Source organism: Channa argus, chromosome 18 (genome assembly GCF_033026475.1).
Source record: "Channa argus isolate prfri chromosome 18, Channa argus male v1.0, whole genome shotgun sequence".
Taxonomy (NCBI): domain Eukaryota; kingdom Metazoa; phylum Chordata; class Actinopteri; order Anabantiformes; family Channidae; genus Channa; species Channa argus.
The window spans coordinates 10504578-10525132 of NC_090214.1; the positions used below are offsets into that span (position 1 = coordinate 10504578).

The 20555-nt window shown below is 39.7% G+C and overlaps 1 protein-coding gene across 5 annotated transcripts; it reads right to left on the minus strand.

Annotated features, from left to right (window-relative positions):
• Positions 1-394: 394 nt before the first annotated feature.
• glis3 (GLIS family zinc finger 3) lies at positions 395-15489 on the minus strand. 5 transcript variants are annotated; one of them, XR_010911483.1, is made up of 11 exons: positions 14653-15475; positions 13749-14226; positions 13117-13279; positions 11885-13028; positions 7106-7267; positions 6871-6981; positions 4778-4895; positions 4522-4594; positions 1749-1906; positions 1089-1227; positions 395-952 (listed from the first exon to the last, which is right to left on the minus strand). XR_010911483.1 is itself a non-coding variant. In XM_067483680.1 (11 exons), the coding sequence occupies exons 2-11, from the start codon at positions 14104-14106 to the stop codon at positions 831-833; spliced, it is 2553 nt and encodes an 850-aa protein (XP_067339781.1). In that variant the 5' UTR covers positions 14107-14197; positions 14653-15214; the 3' UTR covers positions 395-830. The 5 variants fall into 5 exon arrangements, 2 of the variants coding, with proteins under 2 accessions (XP_067339781.1, XP_067339780.1); XM_067483680.1 differs by having other exon boundaries at positions 1089-1232; positions 13749-14197; positions 14653-15214; XM_067483679.1 differs by having other exon boundaries at positions 1089-1232; positions 14653-15214.
• Positions 15490-20555: the final 5066 nt, after the last annotated feature.

Here is a 20555-nt window from a genome sequence, read left to right on the forward strand (position 1 = left end):
GATAGAAAAGCACTGCAGTGCAATGCTACAAGTAAAGAAACAGGCAAAACAGGCAACTATAAGCATTGTGGTAGTTTCAGAAGTGCTAAGGGTCATATTCATACTCTACGGAAATAAAATAACTGGCTGTATTAAAACAGGTTCAGAATGTTCTGTATATGCTTTGCTTTTAAAAAGGGTCAAAAACAAAGTGAAGTGCCGTAACTTGTAGTAAATCAACCAAAATTTTCAAAATTACTTGTATGGTTGCCAACACAAATACACCCAATGATCTCGGCGCAGGAGCACTCATAGCACATTAGTATATTCAAACAAGTTATTTCTATAAACATTACAGTGAAATGGTAAGGCCGTCTTGTTACTATAGTTACAAAGGCATGGGTCTAAGAAAAACCTTAAATGATGATTCCTTGCATGTTTGGCTTTGATTGTAGTGTTAATGTTGTGCAAAATGTTAACAGAATCTAGTTGAAGTACTTATTACCTGTTAGATGAAGGCTGTACAAAAATAATTATCATTGGTGTCATTACTATACATTGGTTATGGAGTGTGGCTGGAGTGTTGAGTCAGATTGTACATTTTACAGAGTCAAAGAGAGAGCGAAAAAAATGTAATCAGAATTAACATACAATTCCATGTTATTCAGCATAGCAAGCTGAATTTTGTGAATTTTCTTTCTTTATCAAGGCTAATATTCTATACTTTTGCTACAAGCAGCTGCTGCTAATTTGAAGTGCTTTCCAACGTGTTCTTCCTATCGACCATTTAACTTAAATGGAATAAAAAACACAAAATAGTGCAAAAGAACGAAACCCGCATTTGAGTTGTATCATCCCTCTGTATAGATGCAGGAGACCTGGCTTGGGCAGTGGTCCACCTCAGTGAAGAAACCCCCTTCATGATATTCTCGATTAAAAGTCACATCTTCCGCTTGGCTGTGGACATCAAACCCTGCAGAAGCACGTGTGCACAAATACACTGGGTAAGGCACAGTTGCACATACTGTATGCACAGCAGGATTTGTCAAATCCAATGGCAATGAAGTGCTCATGTGAGAGCAATTTTGTTTAGACTATATTTTCATTACCTGTAATGCATGAAACCCCATTGGGATTATTGACTGCTGGAGCGAGGCTGTCACCAAAGGCATCAACTTGCATCAGCTGACTCGAGCTGGTCTGTGCTGTGATCCGACCATATTGTGGGGGAGAATACAGCATCTTCATCTGTCCTGGTAAACAAGAATACCTCTTTTTTTTCCCTTATTTAAATAACAACTAAAATGAAGTCTATAGCTTTTCTTTTTAAATTATACAGTCCAGTATAAAGGCTGCCTTAAACATCATAAATGAAAGAAATTGTGCAATTCAGTATTTTCAAACCCTGTCTTTATCTCAGCAGTCAAAACTAACTGAACTCTTTGTCAACATCACCGTGGCTGTCAAGTCCAGGGGGAAAAGACATGATATCTATTTAAAGGTACATAGAGTGGAGCTGCCTGATTCTGTCTAACCAGAAACATCACCAGCCACCTGCTACACATCATAAAGATATGATTAATGTGCATGTGAGAAAATTTGTTCAAACACATAGTCAAACCGCCCACACATTTGCTAATAGGTTTCAGATGTGAAACTTGCACTATAAACCTTTTTCAGAAGAACCTCCCCGACTCAACTCTATAAAATCTGTGGAGTGAGTGTTCTGACAAACCTTGAGAGCACACTGGTAATAAACCTCTGAGTACCTGGATTGTGTTCTGCTAGATCAGGAAGCTGGCTGGGCTGCTTCAGAACTCGGTTGTTCTGCAGGGATGTCCCATTGGCAGGATGTGGGATGCAGGTGGGAGAACAAGGGCCACACTGGTCCCTGGGGATGAGCTGGTGAGGGGATGGATCAACAAACCTGAAATATTTTAGAGATAAGTAAATGTATTGCCTGTGAAAAAAAGTTAATAAATACAATTATTCATTACCTGATCTTACTTTTTGAACCATACAAAAAAGCTCTGTAGTAATCAAGCAAATGTAATTCTTGCAATAAAGAATGTTGAAAAAAATATATTATTTTTTTTGCTCATATGCTTGAGGTGTGTGTAACATTAAAAAAAAGAAACAGATAGTATAATGCAAGCTTTAAATGTGCTGTATTTTTGCAGGACCATTATTAGAATATAATACATACTACAGATGATGCTATTATTACATCCACTGTCTCTGAATGTGATTCACTGTATAATTCTTCCTGTATTATACAGTGATACTGTATAATACAATATTTTACTTTATATACAGCTCTATGTCATACAATTTTATATAATTTTCACCATTAAAGGTGACCATCAACCCTAACTTTAAAAAGCTAATTAAATTAAAAACATCCAAGATCACAAACTGCACCATTTTTCAGTTAAATTGGAACTTTGCAAAATTATTCTAATAGTACACTTTTAACAAACAACTTTAAGCTGCAAATAAAGAACTAATTAATCCCTTGTCAGGTAATGACAAAGTGACAGTAAATATAGCACCTGCTTCTAAAAGAATTCTGCAGGCATTCAAATGACAAAACTCTCATCACTTGCGTTTTTCTGGTTGGTCCTTACTTACTTGTATGATACAGATGGACAACATGTCCCGCATTTGACATAAAGGATAAATGGTCTGCATATATATAGCACTTTTCTTCCTATTGGTACTCAAAGCTCTTTACACTGCTTCTCATTCACCCATTCGCACTCACAATCACAGACACTTGCACACCGATGAGGGAGCTGGTATGCAGCGGGCAACACTCACTGGGAGCAATTATGTTGGGGTTCAGTGTCTTGCTCAAGGACACTTCGACATGTGACCACAGGTGCTGGTGATCAAACCAGCAACTGTAGGATTGGTGGACGACTGCTCTACCTCTTGCACCCCTTAACACAACGCAAAAAAGCTTCCTATTCCATTTAAAACTTTTTCATCTTTGCTACATAAATTTAATGAGCAAAGAGTTGCTGCTTGTATTCCTCTGCCTCAGCTCCTCACCATGGTGGTCCCATTACAGCTAATTTAACCCTTAATTTTCTGCACTGCATAATTTTGGTATGACAATGAATAGACAGTGTACACCATGTGGAGTATTTTTTGCTTTAAACATATGCTAAAAGGATACCTATGGTCGCAATTATATAGTTTCTGCACATTAAAACACTCAGGTATTTCTATTATCAAGTTTGCTACAGCAAAATTGATCTGTTTGCTTTGCAATTATAGACATTCTACAGGCACTTTAGTGTTTGTTCTTTATACATTATAAACCCTATACAATACAAGCTCATTCATACCATTTTCAACACAACAATCCAAGTCTTTGACGGCAATATGTTCATTTATCACTTTCTTTTCTAGATGATAGGTCAAGCCTGCTCCTTCTGTCTTTAACATAAGCTGCAAACAGTTTTTGTTAAGCCTCCTACATAATTTTTAACTGAATGTCTGCACTTTCAATTTTGAATCTTTGTCACTTGTTGAAAAAGAAAATACAATCAAGGACACCATTTTCAGAATCATGTAACTTACTGTGAGATACAGAGGATTAAGCTAGTTCATTTAAATATGGTTTAGTGACCATGGGAACTGGCACCCCTGCTGTTAGATTTGGCCAAGTAACATTTGTCTAATGCCAATAACAAGAATATGAAAGGACCTAAAGTTTTCTGACAATATACAAAGACTGAATGGGAACCGAAAGGAATTCAAGAAAAAGTGTACAGAAAATGGCAATGCAGATTTTACAATTGATTTAACATCTAAAAAAGTAATTACAGGGTTTGTCTTCCCCCAAGGCACCCTAAATTTTTATTCACTTATTGAATTCTTTAGTCACTCTTGTTGGTGGCTATAGCATCCATTAACATTAGTGGCCACGACCAATGAGGCAAGGCAGGGTCTGCTTTCCCAGGCCAATTGTCTACCAGAAATCCTGCAGTGACTGCTTTGGCCTACCGCTGATATGCGAACAATTACAACCAGTGAGGAGCCATGAGCATCTGGCTGCAAGGAAAGACGGAAATACTTTATCACATGCTTTGAAGTATCTAGACGAAGGCAAGATTTCCTATGGGCTGACCAGGGAAACATGTTGCTGGCTTTCTCCAATCTGTAAGGCATTTCCAAGCTGCAGAACCAACCCATGCACTTAAAAAAACAGAAACACTAATCAAAAGTAACAAAATCAAAAAAACAACCCTTTAGACTCTTTTAGTAGGGTACAAAATAGTGCTTTCTTTTAAACTAATTATTCTATTTATAATGAGGTAATCTCCTAAGAGCCATGACAACTAGTGTTTAAGATTCTTTCCGTTCATCATAGGGAAAAAAAAGATTTGTAAAGCATTTAAAACAATCACAATTAAACGTCTGCAAAGAAGACGGCGTAGTTAGAATTCTGTATGCATAATTTAAAGAACAGCATCCTAGTTTAAATGATTTATGTTGTTGATTTTATGCCAAGAAATAAAAACTCCTCAGTACCTGTAATTATCTTGTAAGGGGCACAATGGAGCCTGGAGAGGATCTCTGGAGGAGTGTTGTCCCTGTGGAGCAGCTGAGGAACAGGGATGACAGAGACTTCAGGGTTGTCCACCACAGCCTAAATCTAATGGATAAACCTATTATGTGCACATGGTTGCAGGGGAACACTGCATAGTTATGTATCTAGTATTTATATTACATATTCATGCAAAGAGCCACAGCAGAGGCATATCAGAGTATGACTCATGAGCCGCACCAGGGGATGGGTTGAAGTTGTTGTCTATCCTTGCCAGAGGAGAAACGCTTGGTTGCAAAGGGTGGATGGTTAAGCAATCTGTCAGCGTATCCTGGGTCACGTCAGCACTGGATTTCATCTAGAGAAATGGCACATGGTACATAAATGTAAACAGTGTGAACAGTAAACAGTAGTGGGTTTCCTACAGAATCCTATTTTGATCATTGTGTTGTAATGACCCCCCCCCTCCGCCTGTCATAGTGAAGTGTGACAGGCAGGTATGAGATACTCAAAATTCCCCAGCTAAGCGTTCTGCAAGCCCACTTTGGAGAAGTGGAGGATGATGGATGGATGGATAATAATGATTGAAAAGTTTAGTGTTTTTTTTGTTTTGTTGTTGTGCACTGCATTTTTTAAAATTTAACTGACTAAAGGTTCCTAACACTGGTCCTCAGGGACCCTTACCCCGCTTGTTTTGTTTTCCAACTATCCCTACCCGAGTGCCCTACCCACTCCTGATTACCTGGATCAGGTGTGTTAAGTCAATAAGCAGTTGGAAGACACTAATTTGCTGTATCATCCCCCACCCCACCTTCATCTAAAACTGTATCTTCTTCCTTCTAAAAAGGCTGAACACACCGGATTCATGTAATAAACAGCGGGTAGGGCAGGAATAGTTGGAAAACAAGCAGGGCATGAGTCCCAGAGGACCAGGGTTGGGAATCCTTGATGTATATCCTTATTGGTCAGGTATTACAAAGTTCAACTGAACAACAACATTGAACAAAATCTTTCATCATTTATATAATAGTCACAATTATTTTCAGACAAGAAACAGCTATTGAACAAATAGTCATACAGTATACAATATAAGCTAGGAGCTTTTCTAATGATCTTACAAAAAATATAGAACAAACAACAAAAACATACGCAATCCGTCTTGGGAATCATCAGTGAAATCACAATTACAATTAAAATTTGTTATTTGAGGTTTTGATGATAAAGGTTGTGCATGTGGGAGATGTAAAATGTCACTTTTTTTAGTAGCTACCCACCTTCTTTGTCTGTATCTATGGTGACATAACCCTCAGTAAGAGCTAAAGACCAAAAACCTTAATTGCAACACTGCAGTGCCATGATGCTAAAATTTGTAATGGAGTTGCCCTAAGTGGAAAATAAATTAGTCAAATCAAATTTATTTTTAGAGCCCATTTTGAGATGATAGGCGTCGACCAAATTGCTTTACAGGGAGAAATTAAAGCGCAGAACACAAGTTACAAACAACACAAATGTTTAGAAATGGCGTGCTAACAGATAAATGAAAGTAGTTATGTTTATTATTAATGGGACTCCAAAACACTAAGGGCAAAGTCATCCACAGTGTGGGTGCAGCAATAGAAAAGACTCTATATCACCTCAAGATGTCGGTGGTGAGTGTAGTGAAAATCAATATAATCAAAATCAAAATAAACAATGTAATCTTTGCCTTCAGCTTAGCTGGCACTGACTGTGGTGTATTCTGAAACATAATGGAATTTGTCCAAAATATAGTGTTTATTTAGAAAGACACACGTTGTGAGAGCACAGTGTTTTCAAGGTTACTTTACAATTGGTATTTTGTATGATTAGCACTATCAGTGTTACTTTAAATAATGTGATTCATATTACAAACCCACATGCCATTGCATTGGTTATCTTCATTTCACTGCATGCCTAGATGTAATATAATGCATGTAAAAGTAAATAATAGAATTTTCTCAAAAGTAAAGTTGCAGAATTTTAACAAAGTGGGCTGGAGAACATGACACAGAGAGTATATACTCAATACTATGAACTAATTAGAACAAATGACAACACAATTAAACAAAATGTGTAATTTATTTGTTCATGGTTGCAATGTTGAGGAATTGATGTTACCTACTTGCAATCCTCACTAATGACGTTTTTATGTTTCTGGCTGCACAAACCTAATAATGCTAATCTCATTAAAAATTAAATTTAATTTGTCACTCAACACATTTAGTGGACAATTACACGTGGAGTAAAAGAAATTCTGAAGAACTTCTAAAACTATTAATTTTGAGGTGTGCTAACACATGTGCTGCAGGACATACCTTCTTCCGTGACTGTCGTTCTTTAGTAGAATGGGATTTCACATGCTTTCTCAAGGAGCTGGGATCAGTGTAACGCTTTGCACAGCCAGGCACCTGGCATGCGTACGGCTTCTGTACAACCACAAACATATGAAAACTTGTAGGCGTCCATGCAGATGATGAGATGCATACACAGATGCACAGGCTTTGAAAAACCATCCGTAATTGTACGTGTCTGTGCTGGGCTGCCACTCACTGTATCCAGGTGTGTGCGTTGGTGCTTAGCTCTATCGCTTGAATTGCTGAAGGCCTTGTGGCATCCAGGGTGCTGACAGAGGTACGGTTTCTCCCCAGTGTGGCTACGCAGATGGATCTTCAAGTTTTCTAGCCGTGAGAAAGCTTTCTTGCAGCCCTCGAACTGCAACCACATATAAACACATTAAAAGTAGCTCAAGCTGTCTATTGCCACAGATTAGAAGTATGACTACTACATTAAAGCTAGTATCATTAATTTGAAATATTTAATGTTTTTGGCTCTTGGGTCTTTTCAGTGCAATGGTCAATATAAGATTTACATCTAAAATATCTCTAACCTAGTGTTGCATTCATGGGACTATGAGCTTCTTATCTGGAATGACTGCAGACTGGAATGCCCTCAATGTGTGGGAGGGAGTGTAAAAGGAAGTACAGAAAACTCTTTGAATAGAAAAAAATGCTTTCATTATGTTTCAATTGACACTTGAGTAAGACCTGCTTATTGTTCATTGCGACTTTCCTGGTGGACAGGTGGGCAGCTACAGATTTCGCAGAAAAGGAGTGAGTGGCAAAAATCATTTAGGAGACATAGGTGCATCTTAGTTGTTTCCTTTGTCTACTCACATGCTGATGACAAAGGGTAAACTTTTGTGTTGAGCAAACTGTATCGTATTGCATTGCTTTATATCAGTGAATATGATACAGATACATTCAATAAACCCAATTCCTAAAGTAGTTAGGTAGTTTAAAATTTGTGTTAAGATATACAAATATACAGTAATCTCACCGGCCACTTTATTAGTGTTCAACTGATCATTGGTTCAAATATCTAACCAACTAATCATTAGGCACCAACTCAACTCATTTAGACATGTAGACATGGTCAGGATGAACTGCTGAAGTTCAGACCACTTCAGAATGGGAAAGAAAGGTGATTCATGACTTTGAATGTTGCATGGTTGTTGGTGCTAGACAGGGCGTTCAGCAGTTGTTGAACCTGCTGATCTATTGCCAGTTTCATGCACAACCATCTCTGGGGTTTACAGAGGATGCTCTGGAGAAAAAGAACATTTTCAGTGAGCTGCAGTTTTCTGGGTTAAAGTTCCTTGTTGATTCCAGAGGTCAGAGGAGAAGGGCCAGACTGGTTCAACTGTACTCAAACAACCCCTTGTTACAACTATGGTATACAGAAGTGTGTCTCTGAAGGCAAATGGGGTTCCAACCTGGTTCTAGCCAGATTTAGCTAATAAAGTGGCTGTTAAGTGTACATGTTTTGTTTGATAAACTACAGTAAGTAATCAACTTCGTTGTGAGTGTCACCAGCAGGGGTCAGTGTTTATACACACATCCAGCAATTGTGATTTTTTTTTCAATTCATTATTTTGCATCACCTTGACAGCAGTTGGTAGCTATCAATTACAAAAAACGCAACTGGTACATTTAGTACAGTACTATTAATCTATTTGTACACAGACAGACCAGACAGACACACACACTATCTATCCATCTATATATATATATATATACACACACACACACACACACATATATATATATACATACAAATAAATAAATAAATATATATATATATATATATATATATTTGTGACATGCACAACTATTGGAATATTTTAATATGACAGTAAATCTAACCAACAAAACAGCACATTTTTGCAGTATCATGCAAGCATCGTGACTTCACTGCTACAATATGTGAATCATCAATGCTTTTCCTTTTGTATTTCTTGGACTTAACTCTCCCTCTTCCTTCTCACAGGGGGTTAGGAATGTCCTTACTAAGCCTTATGGGAAAACACACAGACCATGTCCAATTTTGTTAGTGTTTCTCCAATACTGGATTCCTTACATACTGATACCTCTCAGTCATCGCTGCCAAAGCCAAATTATAATGTTTTTTATCCCTTCCCATTAATAGTTGACCAGTAACATTCTCCTGCATTCCATGTGGCAACACTTGCTATTCTCTTTCATCAGGACACATTTCCTGTAAACATCTATTCTCAAGATTCAAATTGGCTCAACCTGTGTTTGCTAATGAACTTGAACAAGGATTTTCTACTTTTCCCATTTTTTCAATGTTAAACTAATGGTGGTTGGATTCTGGCAATTTTATAAATACACAAGGTTAAGGTTAACCAGCACTGAATATGAAAAATGTAACATTTTTCAAAACAAACAAACTAAATTGGAAACTGCAGCATAGCACAAAAATAAGGAATGCTTCTCATCACCTCATCCAGCAATAATAAGCAGAATAAACCTAATGTCATTTAGTGTAACACAATAGTAAAGTATATAAATCCTAAATATGGCTTTGAGAAAATAATTAACAACAGATCCCTCAGTTCACCAAGAAAAACAGCAAGGAGAGATAAATTCTTTCGCAACCAAAGTGAAAGACAAATTAGAATCAAAATAAAATGCTAAAATGCTGCCAGGACTCCAAGACTAGCCAGAACTAGGTAACTCTGTAACTCTCTTTCTCTCTGTCACATGAAGTTCTCATAAAGTGCAGAGGGCTTTTTAGTCTGTCGCGAGGGATGGTTAGGCTGAAAAGAAAGCAGCATGGGTCCTCGGTCTAGATCAGTGTTACAGCCAGCTTCTGACAGGTCCTGGCAGGTACTCATGCCCTAGCTGAACAATGACAGCTGCAGTCTGGGCCAGCAGTGAATGTCCAGTGCCGAGTCTCACTCTGAGGTCAATTCACTACGGACTTGTTTTACCAGTGATATTTGTCTACCCTTTTTGCTCTTTTTCGTTACTGTTTCCTTATACTGCGTGTCGTAAAAATGCATTCCCAGATATTGACTTAAAATGTTGTCAGACCTGAAATCCCCTCAGGCCTGCATTGAGTGGCTTTAGTGAGGCTTGAATTACAAACCACTCATGTAGTGAAATTTATTGGCTTAGGAAAAAACTAAAGCTTAATTTTACTCAAATGCACGGATTGATCACACCATGATCAATTTTTGTTTTGGTTACTTTTACATTTTGGGTAACCATAATACCCACCAATCCACATTTCTCAAGGAATGAGTCTTGGTATTAACAAAAAACTAATTGTAAACTAATGGTGCAGAGTGATATTTCAACTCTTCCAGAAGTCACAACATGGTCACTCACTGTTCGTACAGATCAGTTGAAACAATACTTTTAAAACACCCTTCATTTAAATTACAGTGACAGAAACTAATGACCCATAGAGTCAAAGATGTGTTAACAAACTGTTCTATCTTAAACAGCTTGTGTGATGACAGGTACAAGTCTGGACCTGCCCTATATCTTCACTGTGTAACAGGAGCTACATCATTGTTCTGCTGCTGGCTCATTTATCAATTGCAGTTATTTCCTGCTAAACCTCCCTAAAATCGGCCTTTAACTGACTGAGTTTTCAAACCTTCTTTTCAGTATAATCACACACACACGCGGTCATGCTGATGTCTATCAAATGCTTTAGTAAAGACACATCATTCTGTACTTAACTTAAAGAAAATCTGCAGACCAAAATAAAAAAACAAATCTATTTCTCAATAATGATTTGAAACTACAAGTCCACAGTGCTGCATGTTTTCCTCTTTCTTCCTAAATTAGTCTGTGCTGTAATTACTGTACCACAACTACAAATGAGGCTTTGTATTAATTTCTGTTTTTGGCAATGGGTTGTGACTATGAATGCTTACTTTGTTATTCAATGATTACAGGGAACACAGTCCCATACAACGATTGCAGCCCCATGGCAACAGAGCGGGCTTTAACTAATAAGTAAGTATGTTGGTACAAAAGGTTGACTACAGGTATGCGAGAGGTAAATAATTGACCTGCTGGAAGCAACAACATGAGGCATGTTTAGCCACTGCTTTGTAAACTACTCATCTAAGTCTCAAGAATTTTTCTAGTGGGAGTAAGTGAAAGACAAAAGTGGGAGAGGAGTTGAAGAATGAACATTGTTAATGTTACACAGCTTAGCTGTAGATTCCTATTATATACTGATATGGTCCATTGTGAAATATATTGATCACACGCAAAATAATAGCTAGAGTTAATAGCAATCAATGAAATGCAATGCATCTCAGAGAAACAAAGCAACTAGTTCAATAACAATGAAGCCCACCAATGAATGTCAAATCTTTGTCCACAGGCACAGACCTTCAGAGAGCCAGACTATGGGCATCACCTTCCCAGAACAACAGCCAAGTTTGTCAGACGGTGTGCTGGCAAACCCCCTGCTGCTGACATTCCCAGTGCCACTAGAAAGCCATGGTGCCATGCCAGAGCTAAAGTGCTAGGCCTCCTTTGTGCTGATTTAATAACTACATAATTGAGTTTACTCCCATGTCAATTATCACAGAGCTCTGCTAATTACCACATGGCTAAAGTTAAGAGGAGAAAGGGCCATATTTCTGATCTAAAGATTGGCCATAAACACAGAGCACAAGAAGGCATTTACCGTAAAAGGCTTTTTTCCCCTGCAGCCTGAGGCTTGAAAGGATTCAACCAAATACTGTTGCTTTGAATGAAACACTGAGAACTGAACTCAGTGAGGCCCTGACATTCATCATTCTCCTGCTTTGGCTGCCTTCAGTTTGCTTCTTCACAAATGAGTAAAAGAAATCCATCTGATTAAAAAGGAGTTGTGCTTTCTATCTATTATTTAGGGGTGAGATAGCAAAGAGAATCCTTCAAAATCAAGTATTAATGAAAATAATGTATTGATTTGAGTCACATGAAAAGAGACAGGGCTACGATCTGCATGGTATACCGTGCATTTGTTAGGTTTCTCTCCTGAATGCACCCTCATGTGGATAAGAAGTTTGTATCGGGCATTGAAGGGCTTTAAGTTGCGTGGACAGCCCACCCAGTAGCATGTGAAATCCTCAGCCTTTCTCTGGTCCACGTGTAGCTTTTCTATGTGCCTTACCAGCTCCTCCTTTTGGTCATAGACTACACTGCAGTCCAACCACCTGCAGCAGTGGGCCCCATAGTCCTCCAGCTCTCCTTCTTCTTCCTCCAACATTGGGAACTGGGGTAATAAGCTCACCCCATGCCTTTGAGAAACCATGTGAGCCTGTATGTGAGTGTCCTGAGATGTAGGATTTATTTTGCAGTGATTTCTGAAGAGGTGGATGTGCTGGTGGGAATGGTAGGGTGGAGGAGGACCTTGTGGAGTAGCATTTTCTTGGACAGTAGACAGTGGTACTGGATGTGACTGTAGAGGTGGCAGCAGGTTGGTGGTAGTTTGGCTGCAGCTCTTTGGAGTCTTCTCCAATGCATCTCCTTCCTCCGGGAGACACTGCTGCTCCACCACCATGTTGGCCATCTGGTTCTCCAGACCACCTCCTTCTTGAAGCGTCTGCATGCGGCAGCAATCGGCCTGTGTGGGCATGGTCTGTGAAGAGCCTGGGGTGCTGTAAGGATGGACATGGGGGATACAGCGGCCTCTCACACCCAGGAAATGACCATAGCCCTCAGACTGGACAGGTGAGAGTGTGGGATAGGAGGCTGGAGAGCAGCGGGATCCGTTGATATAAGCCACAAGTGAGGTGGGCGAGGTACGTATGATGGAGTTGAAATCAATACCCATGACGTCTGACAAAGGCGACGTGGATAGCGCTCTCTTCTTAGCACGAGGTGGTCTGGGGCTTCCAGCATCACTTGCAAAGAGGTATGAAGGCAGCGAGGCTGAGGTGCTCGTGCCACCTGATATGGTCGTGCCGGACATGGCTGTGCCAGAGGAAATGGCAAGCTGCTCGCCTCCCTCACTGGCCTGGGTGGAGCACTGAGGCAGTCCCAATGGAGGAAGCACACGGTAGCCATACGGCCACTCATGTCTGCCACTAAACACTGACTGTGTTTCAAACAGACTGAGAGTAGTGGATGCCAGGGATTCTCTGGACAGCAAGGATCTGAAACAGATTGTCCTTGTCCACTTTAGTAACACTCTTTATGTTTAGAGAGCTCATCATCACCATAATGTTACATGATGTTACCCACCTGGCATCTGTGTGGGGAATTTGAACACTATGTGAATTTGATGGAGGCTGAGGTGGTGCAAAATATGGCTGCCCTGTAACAACAGTCACGGGACTACTGGTCACTTTCAGGCTAGCAGCTGGTTGACCAAATACTTTCATGGAAGGCCCGGAAACAGAACACCCTGTGGGACGCAAGGGCCAAAATTTATTAAACAAAAAACCCATTTAGCAGGTCCCTTATTAGAAAATATAGGATAGTGCAGGGCAAAAACTGCATTCAACAGATCTTCAGAGATAAGTTCAAAGTCTAAACCTATTATACAACTGTCTGGAAAAAAATAAGTAATGCAAAGCAGACCAGATATTTATCATATTTAGTCCGCTGTGTAAACTAAGGTTTATACAATAAATTACAATAGACAACCACAGACATTTCTGTTATTCTCTAATGAGCATTTTATGTTCTCACTCAGTAAAAAGTAAGGACCAGCCTTATACTTAGTTAATAATCAGAGAAACAGTTGTAAAAAAACACACCAGAAATAAGTAAATTCTGTCCACAACATCACAGATCACTTTTTTGGGAAGAGTTCCTGATGTTTCTACATTTTCATCATGAACCCTGGGTTGATCAGACAGTTTTTTTTTTACCTTTGAAGTTGCTATAAGATGAACAGAGTCCTGCCTGCATGGTTGTTGTCACTGTTGAGGTTCGGGGGTGAGAAGAAGGCACTTGCTGGTGTTGGGATGCTGTGGTTATGGTTAACTGTTTCCCATTGGTCAACACCTGCCTGCGAAGGCTCAGAGATGGTAGAACTGCATGACTTCCATTCAATTTCTCAGAGAAAGAGGAGCTCACAGCTCCTCTTTTAGCCCTTTCCGTTCCTAAGGAGGGACTAAGATTTACCCTTTGGGGGGACGACATGGGAATCCTAATGGACTGGGGCTGGTGTTCTCTGATCATACTCAGTGATGGAGACACCACGAGCTGACATCCTTTTCCACTCATGGTTGATGCAAATTCCTCTGCAGGTTTGTGCCCACAAGGAAGTGGAGTCACATAGTATAAGTATCCTTTACTTGTAGTCCAGAGCTCGTACCTCGGAGATGATGGAAATGCAAGAAAAGCCTCAAAATAAAGAACAGATCAAATAACATGAAATTAAACACAAAAGTAGTATTAAACCAAGGCACTGTATGCACTTTGAACCTCAAACGTTTAGAAAACAACTCAACAATCACCTGTGCAATGTGTACAAGAGGTTATTAGATTGACAAGTCCATATAAATAATTATTAGCCCAAATAAATGCTATCATCATCAGAAATGGACTTCATTCAAATATCACTATGATGACTACGTTAACACGTTTGCTAACAACAAACAGCAACTTTCAAACCAAGTATCTGTTTTAACTGAAGAACAAATGAACACGCCCTCATATTATATGTGGAATTTAAAACAATGTAAAAGGTTTTTCTAGGAGAATCTCACAGTGGCCTTTGCAGCCACGTTTTCTCATTCCGCTGCTTTTGTCGCTGGCGCGTTCACTTACCTATTGCTGCGTTTGTTGCTTTTCCCAGAAGTGACCTGTCAGGATGAATGGCTGAATGGAATCTGGACAACACCAGAGGCTCAGCAGTCGTGTTTCTCTCGGTTTGGGATGGGTGTGCACTGAGCAGAGAAGTCAAGCGTCGGAGGAATCTCAGCGTCCACCTCACTCCTCTGTTTCCAGGAACTTCTTTTCTTGCCCCGATTACCCTTTTGCCCTTGACACAGCGTTCTGCACACGACGTAACTTCAAACTGAGCGGCCTTAACAGTAAATAATTAAAGATTTTTTTGCTGCTTGTAGCTCTCCTACTGTAGTCTGTAATGTGCGTGTGCCATAGCCTCCTTGAATTTTTTTTATTTCTTGCTCAATTGTATATTGATGCACAACAACTTTTTTAAAAAATGAATTTTTAGTTTCTATTGCTGGGAATATAGTTTGAATTTCTTTCATTTTTACACTATATTAAAACAACATTTCTCATGAAAGTTCCAAAAGCTCTCTCTCCTTTATTATTTTATAAGATTGCCTCAGGCTTTTCTTTTTTTTTAATTTTTTTTTACAGCAGAATTAAAAACAACAAATCTCTGGTGCTGGGTGAAACACGGTTGGATATAAAACAACAGTGTATTCAACATGTTGCACATAGCTGCAGTGATGCACACGCTTGAAAGGCTAAGTAACTGTTGTGAGTGAGTGTTGGCCTGCTACCCCACATTTTTTAGTAAAAGGAACATGTTCACTGCTCTTTGATTCGGTTTATTGATTGTTATTCTTCTCTGTGAAACTGAGGTTGTAAAACTTTTGCCAAAGAGGAGGAAAATGCTATCAAAATTCTTTTCTTTGCAGTTATTACTGCTCATCATACTGGGCCAAATCCCAAATTACATTCTTGATTTTTTTTCTTTTGTGTTTTGACTAGCTCCCCATAACATGGCAGTTTGGTTTGATGAAGTTTTTACTGTTCAAATTCTTTCCATTCTTTATACCACTGAGGATCTACATTGGATGCTGCGTGTGACTCTGTGTTGCATATACTGTACCTGCTCTGGTCCCCACTAACAAACGTCTCCTCCTCTGACCATCTCAAACCCCAATGTTTGACACTTTTCTCAAGCCTGCTGGAGTGTTTGCTCTGTCGATCTTGCTCCAGATTGGCATGGAAACCGGCATGTTTATAGGAGGAAGCACTGTTCTTTGGGAACATACATGGAGGAGGGGCTGTGCTCCACAATTTGCGATAATGATGAACTCATAGTTTGACAGACAGCATCCACTAAATGAAGAGGTACTTTGGATATGACATACTGTGTGTTGAGTTGCAGGTGACTCTGGAGTCTCTCATAAAGGCTGATAATGAGAATGGTGGATTGTAGCTAAGGTGCACAAGGTGCAGAGATTTCCTTGGCCTGTGGACGTCTCATTGTATAATCTAACATTATGCAGGGTTAACATTAAACATTACAATAGATTATTTGTTGAATTAAAGCTTAAATTGAACAACATGTGAATCACACCGTGGTCAGTTTATTAGTTAGGTTAATTTCTTCTGAGTTCAGATAAAAGAAACATTGAATGTTATGTGTTAGTGACCTCTGGTGGTTCTAGAGAGGTAACATTAAAGTACTGCATTCCTACCTGTGAAAGCAAGTTAGTGTACCTGCATTCATGCACTGGATCCTCTACCTAACTTCATCATTAAAAATGTATTACTGTTAAGTTCTGAATTATTGATGTGATAGCTTTGATATTGTCTTTGTTTAGTTTTTTCACAAACAGTATGAAACAGTATTTGTTATTTTTGAGTCATTCCATCTTTTGCCAGCAGGGGATACTATTAGTACACCAATAGGTGGATGCACACAGGGGCAATTACACACACACACACACACACACACACACACACACACACACACACACACACACACACACACACACACACACACACACACACAAACAAACAACATTGAGAAAAATAAAAAAGTTGTGTATAGATGTAAAAAGTACCAAAAGGTTGTGAAGGTCGTAGAGATAATGCTGCTTCTTCTTTACATGATTTGATGAAATACTCTACATCTGCCAGCGATCTTGCTTACCTCAAATGATGATGGTGATTTGGCCTCTTTTTCCTTTAGCTAAGTGACTCATAGTGTGTTTTCAAATGTCATGTCCATAACAGGATGGTAAGGCATGGGAGCTGGAGGCAGAACAACAACACAGATGTTGCCATTCACTGTTCTCAGCAACAACAAAAACTGACACTTGGAGCAGTGCTTTTATGTCTATGCTCGTATTAGGTAACATTAAATGTTCACAGCCCTCGAGGTCAAATTGAACCAACCTGTAACTTCAATTTGTTCCTGTAGTCCAAGACCTTCTCTGCATCCTATAAAAAGAAGAACAGTATTTTACAAGGAAAGGACTTTAAAGTTTTTAGCAGGTGCAACTGAGTAGAAAAAATAAGATCTGAAGAAGACTAACTCTGAATGAGACACAAGGGTTGACCATTTGTTAAGAGCTTCTTGTGTAGATGAATAATGCTCAAATAGACTTTCCAGCACTTACAGAATTCATCCCCCCTCCTGATGAAAGCATCAGCACTCCGGGAAGTAGCAAAGCATTGTCAAAATGAGAAATCATGGGCGATTTCTCCTTAGATTACCGTTAAAGTAATACACACCACAGTGGACCTATGATTAATTAATTTGCTTTTGATTTGCTAATGACAGTTCAAGTCAAGTACAAGGTTAGTGAAGGCTGCGTCAATCCTTTTAACTACAGCCGTGGAGAGGACTGTAGTGAGTGCAGGAGCTATCAATTTATTGGTATCATCCCTCATTATAACAGCTCCTATTAGCCTACACCACTTCACTTACTTACGCTCAGCATATTAAAAGACAAATAAGGTATTGCACTGGGATTGCATTCAAAGTTTGCCATTACGATTAAAATCACTCATGTTGTTTTATAGACAGCAGTGATACAATAATGTTTTTTATAGATATATACACTCAAAGTGCTACATATACTGTAGTGTGCACTTAAAAGTGTAACTCTCCACTATGCAGTACATGAAGAACAGTAGGGAAAAAAGACCAATCTATTCATCTTCTCCACTGCTCCTCTCCTGTCAGTACCAACACCCAGATGAAGATAGGTGTGAGAGAGATCGGCTTCTGATCATCTTCCATCTCTATCCATCCATCTTTGTGACTTCTCTAATAAGCTTTATAGAGAAGTGATGTCTGACAGAAAAAAAAAGGAAGGACAGCAGGGAACACAGGCCCCACGTCTTCTCCAGCACACTCTGTCTTTCCCCTGCTGTGTTTTCCAACAGGATGACTCTAATAAAAGATTGCTGACAAAACAGCCCCCGTGTTTAGAGCCGCTGTAAGGCCACAGGCTTATTTTTAATTTGAGCGCACATTCTGGGTGAAGCCTAAGGGTGTGGGTGCCGTAAGCTCCCCTCTTTCCTTTTTGGATTTTATTAATGCTGCAGCTCTGGAATCACATCTAGGAGGATGATGAGGCCTGAGCGCTGGAGCACAATCACAGGACTAACTCTGAGTCTGCCAAATCAACAGAAACATTTCCCAAGACTTCAATATGAGCACAAAGAGTGAAAAGAAGCTTGGACAACAAAAGATGGGGATCAAGAGTGAATGGGAATTTAATTTAAGAAGCTGAAATCCAATTAAATCTGGGTTACTCAACCATAACATTGTAGCTCAATGACAAAGAGTAAAGCAATAATAATGAGCAAGCTTAATATATTGCATGCAGAGTAGAGCATGTAAAATATTTATCAGGACCAACATACACACACACAGACAAACCATTTAGACCATTCACCACTCACATTCACACCTCCAGGCAATTCCGAGTCATCAATTATCAACCTAACATGCAACCTAACAACTTTCTTTGGACTGTGGGAGGAAACCAGAGTACCCATACCAAGAGAACTCAACACAGAAAGGTCAGTCGGGGACCTAACCTGCAACCCACAATGTAGATTTGTTGTTGAATAGTGTGTTAGTATGGTCTAAGTTCATACAGTTTATGATGGATTTCGTACATGGTGACAGTGATCATGTAGTTAAGTTGCACCCTGTTTGTGGTTATAAAATGTAGGAGCCCTGTTTGGATTCCTTGGAGCCAGAGTGGTGGTGAAGGTTGACAGGCCATGTAAGACAACCTAAAAATTCCAGATATAGAAAAGCGTGTCATTAGACCCCTGCCCGCAACCCCCTGGTCAGATCCTCCCAACATCCGTCTTCATTAAAAAGGTTGCTCTCTGAGCAGATGGTCATTAATAGTACTATCACCCCCCCACCCCCTTTGCTCCTAACACCCTCTGTGCACTAGGACACTACCTAGAGGACACCCATAGTCCCTAAGGAATCACAGAAAACCTCACTGTAGAAGACAAAGTGATGCCCAACACAGCTACTTGGTAATGATCACTCTGGGGCTTTCATAAATCTCTTTTTGAAATCTTTCAAAAGAACAGCATGAAGTATGGAGATGGCCTATGTAACAGAGTAATTAATGTGTCAAACCCAGTGGCACAACACAGAGGTGGTCAGAGACACAACTGATGCAAATAACTCCAAAATGTGAATAGTATCACCAGCGCTTTCCTGCTCTGTTTCCTTTTCTAGTTAAGTGTTTGTATCCCTGTGTCCTTTATGCGGCTGGCCTACACATGCTGTCTCAGGCTGCAAAGGTGTGGCAGGGGCTGGATGAGGACACGGTCAAGCGTGAGGAAAACATGGGGTTGATAAACACAGGATGTCACAGTCACTCAGGTCCTGTTGCTTCAGACCCTGAGGGCCCATCGAATACAATGCTTTGCGAACTCAAACCCAAACTATCTTAACCCAGTGTCTAAGAGCTAAATAACAAAATATGCTGCTAAGCTTTGGTAAAACAAAAAATTTCGCAAATTTTGTTTGAGGTTTTGAAGTTGTCACTGGTGATTTGTTAAGTAGTAAGTCCTATGTCCAATATGAGTAATGTCAATGTTATCTACATTTTCGTTGACAAAGCCTCATCATCAGTATCTTCAGCAACAGCCACCATGGATCCCAATTACAGCAGTAATCACTTCCTAGCAGAGAGCACGGTTTCAGACAGGGTAAAGTATTATCCATCTTCATCATATTCATTATCGGGCTGCAGACGCAGGTGTCCTGACCTCCTGCTGCTCCACACCATTAGTGACTGATAGACGGTAGGACTATAGCGCCTTTTGCTCCACAGAACACGCCCACATAACAGTTCTTGAAAAGACAAAAGTTGTTGAAATATGCATACAATTTTCCAGTTTTAAAGTATCTACTTTTGCTCTCTACAGTAGGTGTATGGTACAGACCTCAGGTAAACAGACATGTCAAAGTTCACACAGCAGGGGGTTTGCAGCACATCATTTGTTCTCACCTGATTATTCTCTGCTGTCTCTCTAACAAGAAAGGTCAACGTGACAGATATATAGTATCTTTGTGTCAGATTGCTACAGGACAAAAAGGTGATGTGGAGAAGCAGCAGTAAGTGATGGCATGTTTGTCACCCATCCATCCATCTCATACTTACACACACATAGGTGAAAAGGGCATGTTGCTCCTTGCTGGAAATGTGTGTATATGGGCTCCCTGCACAGACTGACCCACACAGGCATATTGTTTAGATTGTTGAGTTTACTGTGCAATTCTCTTAGGGTAACTCAAGTAATTCACCTCATTAGCTTGTTTTCTAATGGGTTATTGTAGTACCAGGCTGACACCCTGTTTTTGTAAAAGCTCATGGGATTTCAAAATTCAGAAATGCTTTTGGGTGGGATCGTTTTTCTATCCTCTGGCACCTGGTTGAGGTCATTCTATTAGGTAGATTGATTTACATATAAAT

Excerpts from the sequence above, each read along its gene's own strand:
- glis3 (XM_067483680.1), bottom strand. The coding sequence starts at position 14,106 with ATGAGTGGAAAAGGATGTCAGCTCGTGGTGTCTCCATCACTGAGTATG. Across the intron at positions 13,280-13,748 it reads ATCTTATAGCAACTTCAAAG|GGTGTTCTGTTTCCGGGCCT; the intron begins GTAAAAAAAAAA and ends TGCGTCCCACAG. Across the intron at positions 1,233-1,748 it reads TCTAGCAGAACACAATCCAG|GACAGATGAAGATGCTGTAT; the intron begins GTACTCAGAGGT and ends CTTGTTTACCAG.